The sequence below is a fragment of the Liolophura sinensis genome, chromosome 9, assembly GCF_032854445.1.
Source record: "Liolophura sinensis isolate JHLJ2023 chromosome 9, CUHK_Ljap_v2, whole genome shotgun sequence".
NCBI classification, from domain to species: domain Eukaryota; kingdom Metazoa; phylum Mollusca; class Polyplacophora; order Chitonida; family Chitonidae; genus Liolophura; species Liolophura sinensis.
The window spans coordinates 5,246,020-5,267,947 of record NC_088303.1 but is presented as its reverse complement, the minus strand read 5'-3'; the positions used below and the strand labels follow the sequence as shown (position 1 = coordinate 5,267,947).

Sequence of the window (21,928 nt, the reverse complement as noted above, 5' to 3'; positions counted from 1 at the left end):
TGTGACAACTCACTTGAGGTTTCCGTGCATGTGAATTTCAATAACTTAGTCCAAGATTATACTGTAACGTGAAGTTTGGCCAGTGTCAAAGACGGCAAAAGTCCTCTTTGGATGGGAAGATCCTTGGCCGATAAGAACTTTGCCATACCTAGGACAACAATCTCGGACCATCATGGGCCGGTTGAGAGTATAGCGATGTAGTATGCCACCGTTACATAAAGGACCTACACTCTAAGAATTGTTGGTTCTTCAATGCACCTGACTAAGTTCTTTGGCATGCTTCACAGGTGAGACCAAAGTTAGAACCAACCATAGAACCAAATGTTAATCTTTTTTTCGCTGCACCGAGTTCTTCGACCTGCAGCAAAGCGCAAACACGGTTTACAGACCGTGAAACGTCACTGGCCTGTACAGTACTTTCGGCCATGCTGATTCTTCTCAACCCACACCATCAAAAGGCCATTAAGGTTGAACCAGAGCCACCTAACGACCGCCAGAGTACCTGTAGGCAACATTTATGGTTAGATTTCACGTTTCCAGAGACGTTTATTGTTTACCCATGTACTAAATCAAATATTTTGGATTATATTACATATATACCAATAGGTTCCATAGAGAACCAACTATGAGAGCAAAGAACCACGCGGTTCTCTGAAGAACCGTGAAGAATCAAGATTTCTGAGAGTGTATATGAAAGAATGGATTAGTTAACTACAAATCACAAAATGAATCTAGGCCAACGTTTCTATTGCAAATCAACTTCCGTCAAGTAATCAATGTTTTACCGACGCCTCTGTTTCCAGTCTAAGCATTGCTATTTCCAGGTAGAGCAGTCATGGAGGATGCAGGGTTCTGGTAATGTACATCATTATACAAGACACAGGCGATTCCACAATGATACGCACCCAGCTCAGTTTGAATCTCCCGCCCAGCGCTCACTGTATAGTTAGCATGCGGCTATTCATCTAGCCTGTATATATATAAACTATGTATGAGAGCGTGAGTTCCGAAACATGGCGTTTACTGTGTGCTTGCCTGTGCCTGTGGTGTGATCTACATCTGTGTGATACAGGAATGCATCTAATCACTTAACTAGCGTGTAATGTTCATGTAAATCTCACGCCGTATCACCTTATTACATCAGATGTACCAAAGTACAAACATGGACAATCCACACCGACTGTCCTTCACATGGGCAAAATCACCTGTACTTGTACTCACTTGTATGGCCGGTTCCAGTCCACTTCTGCTCCCGTAGGTAACGTTATATAAGATGTGCACGTGACACACTGCATCAGTCCCACAGCGGTGATAGGCGTAGGTACCGTTATATAAGATGCGGTGTGACACACTGAATCAGTCCCACAGCGATGATAGGCTTATATGAATGTGAAGCGCAACTTTCAATCGATTATTCATAAAATAATGGATTGCTTTCGTTTAAAGCGATACTCAAGGTTTGCTAGAGGTAAACCACAAACCCGCGACAAGCTAATGAGGAGCTTTCGTGCGTGTGATATACAAATTTGTACGCTATATAGTGGTGGCTGTATAACTGGTCTTCAACGAACGCCCCCACCCCTGCCCCCTCCGTCCCCTTCGAACAGTGAGAAAATGTAAGGAAATTCACCAATTCCCTGCCCAGGTTTGGGATTATGCTTGCTTCTCGTATGCCTCCTGTTTAGGAATCACATTAATCCCTATACAATCCGTTCCCCGACGAGATAATGCAAATGTTTACTCGATTTGAAAACTAGAACCATATGATATGGGGACAAACTCACTTAAAAATGTCGCTTAATTATGTCACCATGGAATTCACAAATTTACCTCGAATTAGCCCCTTTCCAAATGGGAATGGTCAGAAGTGTACAGACAACGTCATGATATAATGCTTGAACAGCTCAACATGACAGTGGGAATCATTAATGTAATGGCCCTTCAACCATGTAATGAATCCATTCAATGCTTCCAATTTTTCTACCCAAATACTTGGATTTAACTTATACACACAATATCTAAAACGCAAATATTAAATGAGTATAACGTTAGACTGTAGGATTTGTAAACATTTACAACACGAAAGTGTAGTGCAAACAATATGCATCTCAAAGCTATTAAGATTAAAAGCCAATGACTCAGGACCCTCTTACCAGTTCGGTCGCTGTGAGTTTAAGTCCAACCCATGATGGCTGGTTTCGAGAAACCGGCGGATGGTCGTGGGTTTACTCCCACCATATTGCTGACCGCTGTCGTATAAATGAAGTATTCTTGAGTACAGCGTAAAACACAAATCAAATAAATAAGATAAAAAGCAATAATCACGTGCTGGTACCTGATAAACCATCTGAAAGAGTGCAGAGTAAACCTGTGGAGGCAGATGTAACGTTAACTGTTCTCTCGGAATGCCGGCTGGACCGTTAGGCCTTCCCACTACCAAATAATACATGGCTTATTTATATCGGGTGGGCATAAAAAAAAAATGGGCCGTACTTTGATACTTCATTGCTGCATTATTTTGTTCAAACCCTTTCAAACTTTAGACATTCAGATGGCATGATTTTGTTAATATACTGACCAATTTTCAAGGCAATAGCTTGAGTAGTCTGTACACAGGGTTAAAATGAAAACATAGCCTCAATAAAGCACGTTCTGGTATCCCACATTGCATCACCTGTCATGTGTCATGAGTGGAGCACGCGCTGCGTCTGACACGCGTCAATCAAGTGCCACCTGGAAAATTTGTCTGGCTCTAGTGTTAGAGAAACTCTTCTGCCAGATAGGCACAAGTTTTGCTGAATCAAGATGGTTTTCTCTGCGGCGGACTAGGAATTGATCACCTTTTCAATTAAAACAAGGTAGAACAGCATTGTTAATGTTAATGCGTTTTTGACTCTATTTTGATTTTGGTCCCATGAACAGAAATCTTAAAGGGTGAAATTGAAATTTGGTCTGTATACTTAGGACATAATGGCTTTTTAGTGTGTAAATTTTGAGAAGCTGACGTAAGAGGGTTTCGGAGATATTGAGTGTCAGAGTACGGCCTATTTTTTTATGCCCACCTAATACTTGCTGTTTTGTTGGAACATCCTATTTGACCATCACGTGTGTAAATTGGTCTAAACCAATCCTATATAACTGCCGCATTTGTTTAGTTCTTCCACAAAATTTCAATCTTATCATGCATGACGCTGTCTCAAGCAGGTCAGGCCCAATAGCGATTAAAACTAATGTTCTCTCACCTGGAACTGAATTTTACCGAAAACATCAAACCGCAACATGCCGCAGTATATGGACAGTGATCCGAACATGCGGTGTTTGGCATATCCTTGTATCTTGGGGAAACTTCATGTATTTTGATTGTGTTTAGGCATGGTCCAACTCTAGTTTACAACCACCGAGAGCGCTCCCATACCTAGACCTGAGCCCTGTTTCATTCTCTTCGAACTATCTTTCAGAAAGAATTGAAGTTATTGTGGAAGCTTAGCTGAGAACATACAGCCAACCGATCCTAAAGCTAGCTCTTATCTTCTATCTGCCCTAGTATCTCCAACTGCACTGGATTTAATTCTTGTCTTTATTAAATTGATTGTTCTTTACGTCACATACTCAAGGGTAAACCACCGACCTACTTAAGAGTTCCGCCATACTGCTGGTATGACCAGTGTTGTCAGTGAACAGTGAAAATGTTATTGTATGCTAAATGTGATGACAACACAGCTTTGTGAATATTTCTACATCAGTGACGTCTAATATTTATTTATTTGTTTGTTTGCTGTTTTGCGCAGTACTCAAGAATATTTCAGTTACAGGGACCGCATTGGTGGGAGGCTCCTGGGTCATTGCGCTGCGCTGGCGTGCTAATCCCCTCGGGGACGGGAGCCCCAGGAGTGTATAATACATTGCAATTAACATCACTGCATTTTTTTTTACCTCATTCTGCTTAAGCCATGGTGACAGGAGGCGTGTAATTTGCTATTATTTAATCATTTACATGAAGAGTTAGAATAAAACCCTGTATAACTGAGGTAAATTGACAAGAGGCTGTATTTCACGGGTTACGGGTGGCCATTTGCCAGCTATCGTCGTCGCTGCCCTGGACTTACTCTGTATGCTGTACGTCTGCAGTTATATCTAATGAAGGAAACGATTATACGGACAAATTTTTGTTGTCATTTACTCAGTCAAATGCTTACACGTTTTCATGCAAATTTTGATAACAGCCAAAGTTTAAATGAGCACTTTCGCTTCCCTATGATAACCCCAAAATAACTTTAGTACATGTAATACAATCCAAAACGATGTTTCCTACGATTGGATCTTCAGTGCCTTCTACTGATTAAATATAAGAACAAGGAAGTGAAACAAGTGCAACGTCCCACAGGTTGACCGCTGAATATACGGGCCGAGCGGGACAATGTCGTAAATCATAATAATCCAGTTAGCAAATGCTCACAAACTTGGCCCTGTCGTCCTATCCGCAATTCCTGTCTGTTACCGAGTCACATAAATGAGGAATTAATTGATTTACTGCGAGCCCGTTCGTTAATCACCTCCCTAAGGGTTTCATGAAGCCTTCGCAATCAGGTCCCAAATTAAAAAATAACATGTTGATAAACCCACGGTGCACTTATAAATCTGTTTACTTGATGCTATAAACAGACACTGAGCTCCAAAGCGCTAAGAAAGACTGAAAAAGCAATAGAAAAAAAAAAGAAAAAAACATAAGTTTGAAAATTCCATAAAGTTTTATAAATTAAATCCCAATCATATACTTTTACGTACTAACTAGACCAATTCTAAATAATCAACATACATTCCTGAGACACTGAAGGCGAGATGATACAGCGGAACACTTTGTAGTATTAAGAAAAGATTTATATGCCCATGATACAAAAAAAAATAATGCATTGTAATAAAATCTCCTTAAAATCATAACAATAAGCAGTCAGAACTAAATATTACAATGTATCTGATCACAGAATATAAAGTTGGTACACGAGATCACATTATTTTCCTGCAGGTGTAAACAGTTCGAGGTGTAAAAATTTACGTGTATACCCGGGCCGTTGTTAAAAATACGTTCCTTGGGTGTGACCTGACTGACCATACACAAAGGCAGACCAATCTGGTTTTTAATTAGGTTTTTTATTATTTTTGAATATTTTTTCTCTTAATGTTCATTTCTTTTTCATTAACCAGAATTTTAAAAAAAACCGAAATCTCTCCCAACCGATCAACCTAACTTTTTAAGAATGCCCAATTAAATTGAATATAGCACCCAGTCACAATCATGGCGCCCCAAGTGTTTTAAAACTCTCCTGGCCTGTCAATTCGTACCTCTCCTTTTTATAACCAATGAGGTTTCTCCCTCTGCTGTTATGTACGACACTGTATAAATTCTCCACAACGGGTGCTATTGGTGTGAATCCGGCAATTCTGGCCAGCTCATTATTGTAGTTCCACTGTCTTGGGCCCATGTGATGTGCATAGCGAGGCAGCAAGCCATCTTTGAGTCGTGCCTGAAAATCAGCCTTTGTGTCTTCATCCATCTCCTCTTTTGACGGCAGTTTCAGAGACCCATCGAGAACTGCTAAGGCAAACAACACCTGACAATGGAACTGCGGGAAAGGGCAGATAACTTTGCATATCCCGATAAACGAGAGTGATGGGAACTGCGTGTGTATAAGGTGCTTGTAGAGTGGAGTCAATCTTTCGTCTTCGATCCTTAGCTCGCACTCCTCAGATAAGAAAGGAAAACTGAAGTGATAGCCAGTACAACACAAAACCAAGTCCACGTCATCTACTTCAGAGTCATCGTTGAAAACAACTGAGTTTTTTTGGAGTTTTTTAATCCCTGGAGCTTGGTACATATTCTCGGGCAGGGGGCATTGGATAAAACTTTTGTTGTGACTCAGTATAACCTGCAACAAATAATTTGAAAATTGATCATGTGTTTATGAATATTTCACTTAATATATTGTGGATGTCCTCATTCCATCCAAACTGGTAAAACTGGCATCTAACAGGTTTTCGCATTGGTCAAGGTCAAGTGTATTGTAACCATAACAATGATGTTAGCTTTTATCCACATTCAGGAAATTTTAGCCAGGAAATGCATTTTACAAAAAAATTCAATCTTTTTCTACATCAGTAGAACTTATATTTCTTAAAAGTTTATAAAGTTTTGCATGTACAGCACATCGTTAAGGCAACTGGAAAATTACACCAAGGCGTCCACGGTCCCATTTACTGTAGCTGCCACCACTGTCCACGATAACTGCCAACCTTTCCCCTACTAACCTCCTTAGCTGTCCTGATTATCTGTCCTCTTCATGCCTCACCCCACCAACTTCCACCCAAAAACTCACCTCCTTAGCTGTCCTGGATAATTCTAAGGCAATATCCTGCCCCGATGACCCGGCACCCAAGCAAACCACCTTCTTATCCCTGAAGTGTTCTGGGTCTCTATAGTCATGACTATGGAGGAGACACCCCCTAAAACTATCAGCACCCGGAATTTGGGGAAACATTGGTATGGAATAATGGCTAAAAAGAAAAAATCCAGAAACACAATGAATGAATTCTTGACACAATATAGCATAGGATACTTTCATCATAACCTTACTTTCTGTTTTTATCACTACGAATATTTGCTATTTACAAAATTCATCTTACACATGTATATTTCCACTTTCGGTGTACTATAAGATGCTGAGCTTTCAGTACTTAATACGAATTATAACAAGGGAATGCAACATAAGACTGTGTAGAATATTGTTTCAGAAATACGAGCTAATACGAAAAAAAATCTGACAAAAATATAAGATGAATATCTGACCTATTTTTGACAAAATGAAAAGTGATATTACAGATGAAGCCTGCATATATACACCTTACTAACCAACTTTATTCAAGGTCAGCCTATTCACAAAGTGTCATGTAGAGGAAGAGTGGAATGCCACAGAACTTGTCAGAGTTATGTCAAAAGCATGGTAAACTCTACCAGGAATGGTCATGGTTTACCATAAAGCGGAGTGGTTGACTGGACAAAGCTGAGGTTCAACTCCGCACACTACAGCAGAAGAGCACATGTTGCTAATACTGCACTGAGCTAAACATATAGTAGCTCCACGAGTGAAGCTGACACCTGATTTGACAATATACTAAAATACTCAGCAGGTCAGTTTCACCTACTCCTCGGATGAAATCCCAGGCGTTGGAAGAAGAAAAACATGCTTCCTGACAGCAAGCTTTAGAAATGCATTATAACAAGGACTGACCTGGTATATTTGTATGTCAGTGACAAGATCAAACCTACTAGTATTTGAACATTTGTGTGTCTTCGTTTCGTAGATTCCGGTCAATATATAGTGTAAATCCATGTGTTTTCACTGCCGGGGTCTCCATCTCCGGAAACGATAGCCTTGTTTCTATTTGACAGAACCGCGCAATCTTCTGTGATGTCGTGTGACATGTACTCGCAGATCTTACCAACTTAATTTTGCACACAAAACTTACGAGGGACGAAGATGTCAGCAAACGGCCAACTTCGTTAAGTTGTACTGCCGATAGTTCTAACAGGGTCGCTTTGTTTAGGATCTACAAGCCATGTATTTCAAAACAGTCCGAGTTATCCACAAAGGGGTTGGCACTGGGGCGTGTGTGCATTTTGTGTGTGTGTGATGCTGTGTAATTACCTGAAGATGGAAAACCCCACGCTATGTGACTGTGAGAACGGGCTTCTAGGTCCTGGCTGATTTCTTAAAGGTTTAGGTGTGGCTCTGTACTGTTTGGTATGTTAGTTCATCGTCAGATCAGTTGAGCCAAACATGTGTGGCTAGACCTATAGTGGACAGTGGAAGCCCTGATGATGCTAGTGGCAATCATCACTATTATACACCCCTATTTCCTAACTGAGACTCACCCATTACACACCATAACAGCATCAAAGATCTCTGTCTCTGCTGGAGATGTATTCTCTGATGGGGGTGTATTCTCTGATGGGGGTGTACTTTTTGTCGGGGGTGTATTCTCTGATGGGGATATCTTCCCCGTAACTTTACTGTACTTCACTTCCCATCTCACAGGGTTACCTGGGATTGGCTTGACTTTATCCACAGATGTTCTGAACTATTTTGAACATAAAACAAAATATTTTTCATTCTTTTCTTCTGCAATCAAATGTAGGGTGCTAGTTGAGTGGGTATCATCTAGCTCACTTATAAGTTGTATGTATCAGGCACTTTCGACTAAAATACCACTGACATATTTACAGCGCACTTGGGCCCAATGTGAACAACCGTAAGCCATCACATCAACCAAACAGTTTGCCCATCAATCTGGACCATCAAGTGGGACAAGTCTGCAGGAATATCAAGCAGGCCACAAAGATGAGCCACAAAAGCAGGACTTGCCTGCTGGAACATCAAGCAGAGTCATCTTGCTGGACACAACAGCTGGATCAACCTGCTGAAACTACTGGACACAAACTGCTGGAACATCAAAGATCTGCCACCAAGCTGAAATATCCATCAGAATCATCCAGCAAAACTCGCCTGCTGGAACATCAAGCAGAACCATCCAGCAAGATCTTCCTGCTGGAACATCAAGTAGAACCATCCAGCAAGACCTGCCTGCTGGAACATCAAGCACTACCATCCAGCAAGACATGCCTGCTGGAACATCAAGCACTACCATCCAGCAAGACCCACGTGCTGGAACATTAAGCAGAACCATCCAGCAAGACCCACCTGCTGGGAAATCAAGGAGAACGAGGCTGTTTGAACATCAAGGAGAACCAGACTGTTGGAACATCAAGGAGAACCAGCCTGTTGGAACATCAAGGAAAACCAGCCTGCTGGAACATCAAGTAGATCCAGTCTGCTGGAAACATCAACAGGGACCAGCCTGCTGGAAAATCAAGGAGAACCAGCCTGTTGGAACATCAAGTAGAACCCACCTGTCGGCACATCAAGGAGAACCAGCTTCCCGGAACATCAAGGAGACCCAGCCTGCTGGGACATCAAGGAGAACCCGCCTGTTGGATTATCATGGACAACTAGCCTGTAGGAACATCAAGGAGAACCAGCCTGCTGGGATGTCAAGGAGACCCAGCCTGCTGGAACATCAAGGAAAACCCGCCTGCTGGATTATCACGGACAACTAGCCTGTAGGAACATCAAGGAGAACCAGCCGGTTGGCACTTCAAGGAAAACCAGCCTGCTGGAACATCAAAGAGAACCAGCCTACTGACATATCAAGGAGAACCCACCTGTTGGCATATTAAGGAGAACCAGCCTGTTGGAACATCAAGTAGAAACCACCTGTTGGCACATCAAGGAAAACCAGCCTGATGGAACATCAAGGAAAACCAGCCTGTTGGAACATCAAGGAAAACCAGCCTGCTGGAACATCAAGTAGATCCAGTCTGCTGGAAACATCAACAGGGACCAGCCTGCTGGAAAATCAAGGAGAACCAGCCTGTTGGAACATCAAGTAGAACCCACCTGTCGGCACATCAAGGAGAACCAGCTTCCCGGAACATCAAGGAGACCCAGCCTGCTGGGACATCAAGGAGAACCCGCCTGTTGGATTATCATGGACAACTAGCCTGTAGGAACATCAAGGAGAACCAGCCTGCTGGGATGTCAAGGAGACCCAGCCTGCTGGAACATCAAGGAAAACCCGCCTGCTGGATTATCACGGACAACTAGCCTGTAGGAACATCAAGGAGAACCAGCCGGTTGGCACTTCAAGGAAAACCAGCCTGCTGGAACATCAAAGAGAACCAGCCTACTGACATATCAAGGAGAACCCACCTGTTGGCATATTAAGGAGAACCAGCCTGTTGGAACATCAAGTAGAAACCACCTGTTGGCACATCAAGGAAAACCAGCCTGATGGAACATCAAGGAAAACCAGCCTGTATTATCAAGGAGAACTAGCCTGTAGGAATATCAAGGGGAACCAGCCTGCTGGAACATCAAGCAGAGCCAGCCTGCTGGAACATCAAGGAGAACCAGCCTGCTACAAAATCAAGGAGAACCAGCCTGTTAGAGCATCAAGGAGAACAGCCTGTTGGCACTTCAAGGAAAACCAGCCTGCTGGAACATCAAAGAGAACCAGCCTATTGACACTTCAAGGAGAACCCACCTGTTGGCATATTAAGGAGAACCAGCCTGTTGGAACATCAAGTAGAACCCACCTGTTGGCACATCAAGGAGAACCAGCCTGATGGAACATCAAGTAGAAACCACCTGTTGGCACATCAAGGAAAACCAGGCTGATGGAACATCAAGGAAAACCAGCCTGTATTATCAAGGAGAACTAGCCTGTATGAATATCAAGGGGAACCAGCCCGCTGGAACATCAAGGAGAGCCAGCCTGCTGGAACATCAAGGAGAACCCGCCTGCTACAAAATCAAGAACCAGCCTGTTAGAGCATCAAGGAGAACAGCCTGTTGGCACTTCAAGGAAAACCAGCCTGCTGGAACATCAAAGAGAACCAGCCTATTGACACTTCAAGGAGAATCCACCTGTTGGCATATCAAGGAGAACCAGCCTGTTGGAATATCAAGTAGAACCCACCTGTTGGCACATCAAGGAGAGCCAGCCTGCTAGAACATCAAGGAGAGCCAGCCTCCTAGGAAATCGCAGAGAACCAGCCTGTTGGGACATCAAAGAAAACCGTGCATCCGAACAGCTGGCTGGGAAATCAAGGAGAACCATCCTGTTGGAACATGAATCTGAACCAGCCTCCAAAATCATTAAGCAGGACCAGCCTGCTTGACCATAAAGCTGGACCATACATCAGGAGCGTCAAACAAGACAAGCATACTGGAACATCAAATAGGACCTGCCTTTTAGAACATCAAGCCAGGCCAGCTTGCTGGGACATCAAGTAGAACCATCCAGCAAGACTAGCTTGCTGAAACATCAAGTAGACCAATCCAGCTTGATGGAACATTCAGCAGAACCATCCAGCAGGAAAAACTTGCTGGAAAATAAAGTACAACCAGGCTGCTGGACCATTACGCACAACCACACTGCTGGACCATTACGCACAACCAAACTGCTGGACCATTATCCACAACCACACTGCTGGACCATTACGCACAACCAAACTGCTGGACCATTACCCACAACCACACTGCTGGCCCATTACGCACAACCACACTGCTGGACCATTATGCACAACCACACTGCTGCTGGACCATTATGCATAACTGGACACCTCAGAGTGCGAGACAAAGGCATTAGTTGTGTGTGGCTGATCTGTCTAGTGAGAGGAAGCTTAACTGGGAGCTTCATTCAATCAAATATAGCCTTATAACAACTTGTAAATGTACATTTAGCCAGGCTAGAATCTGCAATGTTCTTACTGCTCTTTAGTTGACCAATACTGTATTATGCAACTGCTAACCTTAATAAATTTTAGCAGATCAAACATTTTGGCATAAGTCTCTAGATAAGCCTGGACATCCTCGTGTCTGATGAAGCTGGGGAGTTCTTTATCAAACGGGAGATCGGGGAAGGCCATCACCTCTTTAGGAAGGTTAGTCCTGAAAGTATACGACATAGGCATTGTGTCAATGGGACTATCTAATTCCACTCTCAGCTAATGTCCGTAATGTATGGAAGCCAACAGAGAACCTTTTGCTACCTTGACCGTTTTAATACAAGGCAGTGAGGTAAAAAAGTAGCGAAGTCAGGTAACATATGAATCATCTTGCTACCTCGACTTTGTAAAATAAGGCAAGGAAGCAATAGGGCATCTACTGGCTTCCATACAAATCTGGCCTATTCAAATTTCAGACTTGTCCTTCACCAAGGCCCACATATTCAAGTTACACCTCTAGAAGGTGTGTGTACGTGCCTGAGACTGGTTGACCTTGTTAATGTTAATACACATAATGACAGCTTGCAGAAATATTAATAGCCTAATAAATCAGACATGAATAACACAAGTGTATCTGTGGTGTACCAAGCCTTATTTATTGCAGGCTGCCGTATATAGGCTTCTAGATATACATGTAGGTAGATACAGGCCTTTGTACATACTATATGTTCATGCAGGATTCGTCTCACATTTCAAGCATCAAACTGACACATCAGCCTTGTCAGCACATGCAGTTTAGCAATGTCGCTTAGCTGCCAGCGCTTGTGTCATTCCATGGTATTGAACAGACCTGAGGTTTTTGTACATGCTGGAGTGGATGGGCAATCCGAACTGGTCGGTACCCACATCGTCTGTGTACACCCAGGTTCCTCCAACTCTGTTCGTCTGCTCGAATCCGACAGCAGTAAAGACTGACGGTCGGGCTGTCAGGTGGCGGAGAGCGCACAATCCTGCTGCCCCGCCCCCTATCACTGCAACTTTGATCGCTGGCATCACCTTCGATATTAGTCTCGACGGTCTCATGTGGTTGTAATGCTTACGATGACCTTTGACCCAATATAGGCTAAACCATTAACCGAGTTACTGTGAATGTAACACAGTGTTTTGTTTCAGTTTGCATCCAGTTTTGTGCTAAAAGGCTATAGATCTTTAACCGATGACCTCTTGTACGGAATTAGGGACACGCATTTGTTCCTTTACACAATAAGCCAAGCTTTTAACGTTTTAATCACATCTTTTCTTTTCCTGTCCCTCCTCTCGTTAAAATGGGAAGTCCTTAATCCGGGCACTTCCAATATGGCAGCCCCCATCAACTGACATGATATAGCGTTTTGTTATTGATTTAATTGGGCAGCTTCTCGTTCATTGAATAATGTTTTACTTGATAGATCCAAATCAACAAGACTGGAAGGACTATACTCTCATAGTGGTGGGTTAGGTGAAGAAAGAAGTCAATTTGTATTCGGCTCGCCAGCGGTGTTAACTTTATTTGTTTATTTGGACCGAGGACTAATATAACACTTAACAATAACAGATTAGTTCTGTTATCATTATATTTATTCTTATTGTAGTCCCAGTTTTGACCGAGTGTGAGTTGCATTTGTCCATGTCATGTCATCTAGTATTCAGTTATCCTTCTATTTTATTCCACTTATTGATTTAACGCTGTGAGAACATCTATGGCATTTATTTCTAGACATATATTAAAAATGAGTATAAATAATGCTGCAGGGATGACTGGTTGCATTTAAGTAAAAGTGTCTGTAGTTTTGTACATACAGTGCTAAATATTACATATGATGTAAAGCATTAATGATGTATACATACTTTTAATTAAAGTTGGCTCATGCTGGCTTCCTCTCTGGCTGTAATTGGGAGGATCTGGCAGCAACCTGCAGATGGTCGTAGGTTTTCCCTGGACTCTGCCCGGTTTCCACCCACGATAATGGTGGCTGCCGCCGTATAAGTGAAATATTCTTGAGTACGGCGTAAAACACCAATCAAATAAATAATATATCATTATGTGTTTATGTAAACTTATGACCATGAATAACAATATGTATAAGTTACATGTGTTAATGTAAATCCTCAACCATGCAGTTGTTGTGAGTTCAAGTCCAGCTCACCATGGCTTCTTCTCCAGTTGTGTTTGGGAAGGTCTGCCAGCATGTGGTCGTGGATTTCCTCACACCATAATGCTGGCCGTCGCATAAGTGAAATATTCTTGAGTATGGTGTTAAACACTAATCAAATAAATAAGTAATGTAAACCCTGTACTCCTATATAAAGGGCCCAGTTTTTATCAGGAAGTAATTTAACTTTTCAATATCTGTGAGTGGAACAAGTAAGACTATATGAAGACTGATATAGTCATTATGCAATTCATTAAAAATCCATTTAAGTAAAAAGCCTCTGATTTTGTCTTTGGACAGCCAGCAGTTTCTGTGGGCAATGTGGGTCAGTTGACGACAGACCTGATCATATCCTCAATGGAGATGACAAGGATGGGTTACAGTCACGATGACAGCATACTGCCCATGGTGGGCAATGACCCATTCTCCAGGCTGGATTCAGAATCATGTCAGCTGGTCACCAGTTGTGAGAGTAAGATGAAAGCAAGGATTCTTATCCATGTCTCTGTGTATTAAAGATAAAAAGATTCTTCATGAAATATAAGTGAAGGATTTTTAAGAAAAATATTATACATCTATGGACATGTATATATGTATGTAAGGTACGTGCTGTGTCACTTTTGTTGAAATATTTTTTTAATGCATTTATTTTTCAGTTGTTATGTTGCCAACTAGAGCTACATGTAAATGTGTGAGATTTCAACTGGTAGAAAGTTTAACAGTCATTTAAAGATTTTTTGTTCCATATAAAAGTGTCTTTTCCACAGCATATATTCAAACTTTACTATTGTGTTATGATGTGTTTATGTCGTAGGTAAATAAATTTGTCTTTGTAGTACTCCTATCTGTATGTTATTGATCTTACAGTTTACAAGTCTTCAAAGGACAAAATTATCATCATCCAGCAGAGAGCGCCTTTTGTGAAGGTTAGTCTGTGTTTTTATTTGGGGCCTCCATAGATTAGTTGGTTAGCGCGCTAGCGCAGCATAATGACCCAGGAGTCTCTCACCACTGCAGTCACTGTGAGTTCAAGTCCAGCTCATACTGGCTTCCTCTTCTGCCATGAGTGGGAAGGTCTGCAAGCAACCTGCGGATGGTCATGGGTTTTCTCCAGGCTCTGCCCGTTTTCCTCCCACCATAATGCTGGTCCTCGTCGTATAAGGGAAATATTCTTGAGTATGGCGTAATACACCAATCAGAATTAGAAGTGTTTTTATTATTATTTTTTTGTTTCTTTCTTTTGTTTTAGTAGCTTAGTGGATTTTATATCATTTTAGGCGGGTCTCCATGGCTCATTTGGTTAGCACGCTAGCGCAACGTAATCTCACCAATGCTGTCACTGTAAGTTCAGGTCCAGCTTATGCTGGCTTGCTCTCGGGTCGGACGTGGGAAGGTCTTCCAGCAATCTGTGGATGGTCAAATAAATAAATAAATAAATATATCATTTTAGCAATTTCTATTAACATCCAGGTATTCTTGGAGGGCTTGGTTAAAGTGAAGGTTTCTATCAAATGTAAAGTGCAACTGTATATTAATTTACCTTGAAATGTTTGTTCTGATACCCACTTTGGCCCCTTGGGATATAGAATTAATGTGGTAACATCACATTTTCTAGGAGCCAAACCAGAAATTTAAGAAAAGGAAGTCAGTGTTAATTTGTTGGATTGGTATTTTATGCTGTATTCAAGAATTCCACCAGTACATTAGATATAGACACCCAAACTAAAATGTGTTGCATATTTGAGGGTTCAATGTATTTTGTTCAGGAAGCCTCTTGAATCTGTCCAATGTCGAAACTGATACTGTGTAGAGTACTGGTAATTCGCAGAAAGTAAAAGTACTTATACTCATAGTTGTTGAAGGAGTATCTGTAATTATTGTACCTGTGTTTCATGTAAGGTAAGATTACAGGTGATAATTGAAGAGTACAGGTACTTTTAATTATTATAAGAGTATCTGTAATTAAAGTAAGGTAAGAGTATCTGAAATTATTGGAGCACAAGAGTCCTCATAATTATTGCACGATACAATTACCTGTAATTATTGCACGATACGATTACCTGTAATTATTGCACCATACAATTACCTGTAATTATTGCACGATACGATTACCTGTAATTATTGCACCATACAATTACCTGTAATTATGGGATGATAAGAATACTTGTATTTTTTGCAGGGTAAGAGAAGATCTTTCAGAAGAAAACTGGTGGAGTGGATCAAAAAGTGTGGGTTTGACCAAGTGGTTATACTGACCAGTAGTTATGCTCATGAGAGAGTGGACAAGCAACTGTCAGGGTAAGCTCATCTTATAGTTCTACAGTCAGCTGTCTTCAGATGTAGGGGCACTCGCTGGCTCATTGTATTTAAGCTTTGTTATCACCATAGCCATCCAGCCAGTCAGCCAGCCATTGACCATTGTGGTCACAGATTCAAATCCAGTTCTTGCTGGTACAGTGACAGGTTTAACTCGAGATTTGGCAGGTAGCTTGTGAATGACAGTGGTTTCTCTCAAACACTCTGGTTAGTTTCACCTATAATCTTGACCACCATTGCATCATGTAAGTGAATAATTCTTCAGAAAGGTCTAGTGAGTAACAGAGAAATTAAATAAAACTTCGGACTGAAGGAAAGATAATATATTGGCATATGAAACTGTTTACAAACAGGGAGTGTTTACAGTTCAAGTCCTTAATGCTAGCCATAATGTCATCGGGCTGTAATGTATTAAACTATAGCGCAGTCAGAGAGAGCAAACCTCGACTGCAGCTAATAGTAGAAATTTATCCATTAATGACAAAGGAACAGTACTATTGATTTCTGCCACATCAGCACATGGTGAGAAATTGTTTTTAAAAAACTTCCTTTTGTCTCTATCATCTCCAAAATTGAATGCACGAAATTTCAGAAGACATCTTCTTTGAAGCAGGTAATAGACAAATAAATAAGTAGGTTCTCTCAATGTTTCAGTTCTCAGCAAAGATACTTAGCTTCTCCAAAGATGACAGATAGATTGGACAATTTGGTGAGGGAAAAGCTGCAGTGGAAGTGCTTAGAGAAGAGGATAGCTTTTCCTGCACCGTCGTCTATAGACCAGGCTGACACTAGAGGTCAGGAGTCAGTCTATATCCCTGGGGGAGGCATTGCTAAGGCACTTTTTGAGGATTGGTAAGCTACATATATTTGTTGTATTTCACCTAATGTTTGGTAGGTAAAAATGCACTTTCAGAAGCACAAAGCCTGAACATGCTTTGATGACAACATTCAGGTGAAATACAGCATATTTGTTTGTGTGTGTTTATTACATAATACACTGATATACGTCTGTTCTCACACTGTGTATTTACCAAGGCAGGTAGCCTGAGTCAACACATGGCCTCCATAATTCCAGATCTATTCTCCTTCTAATTATTTATCTGCGTCTGCATTTATAAAGACCTCCAGTGTTGACCATTTGTCTATAAAATACTTGTCAGTCTGCAAGTGCTGCAATGTTAATGGTATATTTTATCAATACCACACATGATCTGTTTGCGACTCTGACCAATGGATCACTTATTTGATCAATACCACACATGATCTGTTTGCGACTCTGACCAATGGATCACTTATTTGATCAATACCACACATGATCTGTCTGCGACTCTGACCAATGGATCACTTATTTTATTTTATCAATACCACACATGATCTGTGTGCGACTCTGACCAATGGATCACTTATTTTATCAATACCACACATGATCTGTTTGTGACTCTGACCAATGGATCACTTATTTTATCAATACCACATATGATCTGTTTGCGACTCTGACCAATGGATCACTTATTTTATCAATACCACACATGATCTGTTTGTGACTCTGACCAATGGATCACTTATTTTATCAATACCACACATGATCTGTTTGTGACTCTGACCAATGGATCTCTCATTCTTTAGGATCTTCTACATGTCAGACATCCCAGTGTCCCCAACACAAAAACTCTGTCGCAGCCTTGGTTTCTAATAATACTTTATGCACATAAATTCTCTATCTAAAGTATGCATAAGACCTAAAGCAATTTTATTGCCGAATGTGGTTTAAATACTTCTGCAGGAAAAGACCTGTGGTGAGACTGTTTAAGCAAGTCAACATGCGCTGCATAGGCTCCTAAAGTCAAGCTTCTTCAGTGGTGATAGTGATGCAAAGCGAGCGTATAGAGCGTACCTTTAATTCTGTTTACAGGTACATGTACTTGGCAATATGCCATGTTTCCTCTGAGCTCTACCCTGTTTCCTCCACCCTCTCACCAATGTCATATAAGCAAAATATTCTTAAGTACTGTACAACATTAAAACGCATGCTGATGTGTATGCATGTCATGGCAGAGTTGTTAAGGCGCTTACCTTTCGTTCACTAGGTAAGCTGATGTATTGCTTCAATACCATTCCCAGATGGAAATTTTTAAGATTCCTCTGAAGTGTACTGGAGATGACTTGCACTATTAATCAGCATGACATATGTCACACATGGAAAAGTTTGGCAGATGATCTTTCCAAAATATTGGTGATTTTATTCCCCCATAGGACATTGGCAGTCATCACATAGTATGACATTAAGTGAAAAATTACTGATGCTGATGATGCAGGACAATCAAACCAAAACATCTTGGCTATTCTTGGAACATTTCCTCATGTTTATTTTCAGTTACAATGATGTGGCGGTGTTACTGGTCTTGACATTCTGTGCAGAGGGCGATAATGCTCCAGATGCAGTACAATTAGCTAATTACATCAACCAATATCTACAAGTTCTACCTCAGGAGGTAAGTCATCACATCAACCAATTTCTGCAAGTTCTACCTCAGTGGGTAAGTCATCACATCAACTGATATCTACAAGGTTCACCTCAGCAGATAAGTCATCATATCAATCAATATCTATAAGTTTTACCTCAGCAGGTAAGTCATCACCACATGACATTATTTCATATCTGTACTGTATAGTTAGCTTGCTGTGTTGGGAGAGGGATAGATGACCTGCCTCAGAACAAGGAACCAAGGTGTATATCCAAATCTGGTAATTCCTGAAGACTTTATAATTAACAATTTCCCTTGCTCAACATTTATCCTTAACAGATAGCTAGGCTGGTGTTAGTACACTGTGACTGGGCAAGGTGTCATCTCCGGTGCCTGCAGCACCTTAACTATGCCAGCTGCTGGTAGGTGGGCAGGGTTAGGAAGCCAAAGTCACAAGTTACCGTCTCAGTTGAGCCAGTATTTCCAGTAGGAAATTGTATCAATCCGTACTCAAATTTCACTTTGTGGAATTGGCAGCTGGCAGAGTGCAGCCATGTCTGTCTTGGTGTGCTCGGTTTCCCTTACCCATATTAAAGTCTGATTGCCAGCAGAGAAATAAAATATTCTTGTTAAATTAGCACATTTTTTGAAGGAGTCATCCAGGTTATATGTATTTATTAGAATTTAGCTATTCATGCTAATTAATGGCTCCATTTCTAATTAAAATTATTAGGATGGTAAAAATGTGAAGATGTTCTACATATGTATTTACATATGTACTACATATGACCACATTCTGTATTTAGTACAAAATGGTTGTCTTCAGATATATCTAAAAATATGTCTTAAAGAGAATTAATTGCATGAAATTATTCACATTTCAGGAGCCATCTGCATCTGAGACATCAGAAGGGCAGAGATCGCCCATGTGGAAAATTCCTAGTTCATGGAGATTGACATTTGGAAACCAAGCTGACCCAATGCTGTTCCATTGATCTCACAGCCAAGTCATCCTAAACCATGAGCTAATCTTGAACCCTAGGCATGTACTCAGCTATTAGCTCATCCTAAGCTAAAGATCATCCTGTGACAAGCTCATCCTGAACCATAGTTGTGTGCTGTGCCACAAGCTCATCCTGAACCATAAGCTCATACTCAGTTATAAGTGTATCCTGAGCCATAAGCTTATTCTGAACCATAAGCTCACACTCAGCTATAAGGGTATCCTTAGCCATAAGCTTACTCTGAACCATAAGCTCATACTCAGTTCCAAGGTTATCTTGAACCATAAGCTTATTTTGAACCATAAGCTCATAGTCAGTTACATGTGTATCCTGAGCCATAAGCTTACTCTGAACCATAATCTCACACTCAGTTATAAGTGTATCCTGAGCCATAAGCTTATTCTGAACCATAAGCTCACACTCCGCTATAAGGGTATCCTTAGCCATAAGCTTATTCTGAACCATAAGCTCATACTCAGTTACAAGTGTATCTTGGGCCATAAGTTTATTTTAAATCATAGGCTTATCCTAAGTTACAGCATATCTTGAATCATAAGTTTGTGCTAATGCTCATTGTGATTTTAATTGGAACAAGACTGTTACCCCAGTCTTTCTGCAACAATCCACAGCTAGAAAACAATTTCATGTTTCTCTCATTGGCTCAAAGTACGACATTAAAACAACAATCAAATAAATAAATATCTTAGATAAGGTGATAAAAAGTGTTTGGCAATAGGCCATGTAAACATGTGATTATGGTGGGAGGAAACTGGGCAGAGGCCAAGGGAAACCCAAGACCGTCCATAGAATTGGGGGTGGTAGCCTGGTCATGTGTTCCCAGTATGTTCATCATTGATCAAGACCATCCATAGAATTGGAGGTGGTGGCCTGGTCATGTGTTCCCAGTATGTTCATCAATGATCAAGGCCATCCATAGAATTGGAGGTGGTAGCCCGGTCATGTGTTCCCAGTATGTTCATCAATGATGAAGGTCAACCATAGAATTGGAGGTGGTGGCCTGGTCATGCATTCCCAGTATGTTCATCAATGATCAAGGCCATCCATAGAATTGGAGGTGGTAGCCCGGTCATGTGTTCCCAGTATGTTCATCAATGATGAAGACCAACCGTAGAATTGGAGGTGGTGGCCTGGTCATGCATTCCCAGTATGTTCATCATTGATGAAGGTCAACCATAGAATTGGAGGTGGTGGCCTGGTCATGCATTCCCAGTATGTTCATCAATGATCAAGGCCATCCATAGAATTGGAGGTGGTAGCCCGGTCATGTGTTCCCAGTATGTTCATCAATGATGAAGACCAACCGTAGAATTGGAGGTGGTGGCCTGGTCATGCATTCCCAGTATGTTCATCATTGATCAAGACCATCTATAGAATTGGAGGTGATAGCCTGGTCATGTGTTCCCAGTATGTTCATCAATGATGAAGACCAACCATAGAATTGGAGGTGGTGGCCTGGTCATGCATTCCCAGTATGTTCATCATTGATCAAGACCATCTATAGAACTGGAGGTGATAGCCTGGTCATGTGTTCCCAGTATGTTCATCATTGATCAAGACCATCCATAGAATTGGAGGTGATAGCCTGGTCATGTGTTCCCAATATGTTCATCATTGATCAAGACCATCTATAGAATTGGAGGTGGTAGCCCGGTCATGTGTTCCCAGTATGTTCATCATTGATCAAGACCATCCATAGAATTGGAGGTGATAGCCTGGTCATGTGTTCCCAATATGTTCATCATTGATCAAGACCATCTATAGAATTGGAGGTGGTAGCCCGGTCATGTGTTCCCAGTATGTTCATCATTGATCAAGACCATCTATAGAATTGGAGGTGGTGGCCTGGTCATGTGTTCCCAGTATGTTCATCATTGATCAAGACCATCTATAGAATTGGAGGTGGTAGCCTGGTCATGTGTTCCCAGTATGTTCATCATTGATCAAGACCATCTATAGAATTGGAGGTGGTGGCCTGGTCATGTGTTCCCAGTATGTTCATCATTGATCAAGACCATCTATAGAATTGGAGGTGGTAGCCCGGTCATGTGTTCCCAGTATGTTCATCATTGATCAAGACCATCTATAGAATTGGAGGTGGTGGCCTGGTCATGTGTTCCCAGTATGTTCATCATTGATCAAGACCATCTATAGAATTGGAGGTGGTAGCCCGGTCATGTGTTCCCAGTATGTTCATCATTGATCAAGACCATCTATAGAATTGGAGGTAGTGGCCTGGTCATGTGTTCCCAGTATGTTCATCATTGATCAAGACCATCTATAGAATTGGAGCTGGTAGCCTGGTCATGTGTTCCCAGTATGTTCATCATTGATCAAGACCATCTATAGAATTGGAGGTGGTGGCCTGGTCATGTGTTCCCAGTATGTTCATCATTGATCAAGACCATCTATAGAATTGGAGGTGGTAGCCTGGTCATGTGTTCCCAGTATGTTCATCATTGATCAAGACCATCTATAGAATTGGAGGTGGTGGCCTGGTCATGTGTTCCCAGTATGTTCATCATTGATCAAGACCATCTATAGAATTGGAGGTGATAGCCTGGTCATGTGTTCTCAGTATGTTCATCAATG

At 41.4% G+C, this 21,928-nt stretch overlaps 2 protein-coding genes across 3 annotated transcripts; one reads left to right on the top strand and one right to left on the bottom strand.

Annotated features, from left to right (window-relative positions):
• Nucleotides 1-4,693: 4,693 nt before the first annotated feature.
• On the bottom strand, nt 4,694-12,394 carry LOC135474828 (uncharacterized). Its single transcript, XM_064754438.1, has 5 exons — nt 12,192-12,394; nt 11,426-11,564; nt 7,928-8,133; nt 6,372-6,549; nt 4,694-5,924 (listed from the first exon to the last, which is right to left on the bottom strand). The coding sequence occupies exons 1-5, from the start codon at nt 12,392-12,394 to the stop codon at nt 5,292-5,294; spliced, it is 1,359 nt and encodes a 452-aa protein (XP_064610508.1). The 3' UTR covers nt 4,694-5,291.
• LOC135474829 (proteasome assembly chaperone 2-like) lies at nt 5,761-21,632 on the top strand. Of its 2 annotated transcripts, none has more exons than XM_064754440.1 (7): nt 5,761-5,867; nt 13,834-14,005; nt 14,401-14,459; nt 15,713-15,831; nt 16,504-16,701; nt 18,224-18,341; nt 19,199-21,632. In XM_064754440.1, exons 2-7 carry the CDS (start codon nt 13,891-13,893, stop codon nt 19,307-19,309), a joined length of 720 nt encoding a protein of 239 aa, XP_064610510.1. In that variant the 5' UTR covers nt 5,761-5,867; nt 13,834-13,890; the 3' UTR covers nt 19,310-21,632. The 2 variants fall into 2 exon arrangements, with proteins under 2 accessions (XP_064610510.1, XP_064610509.1); XM_064754439.1 differs by lacking the exon at nt 5,761-5,867 and adding an exon at nt 12,727-12,830.
• The last annotated feature ends 296 nt before the right edge of the window (nt 21,633-21,928 follow it).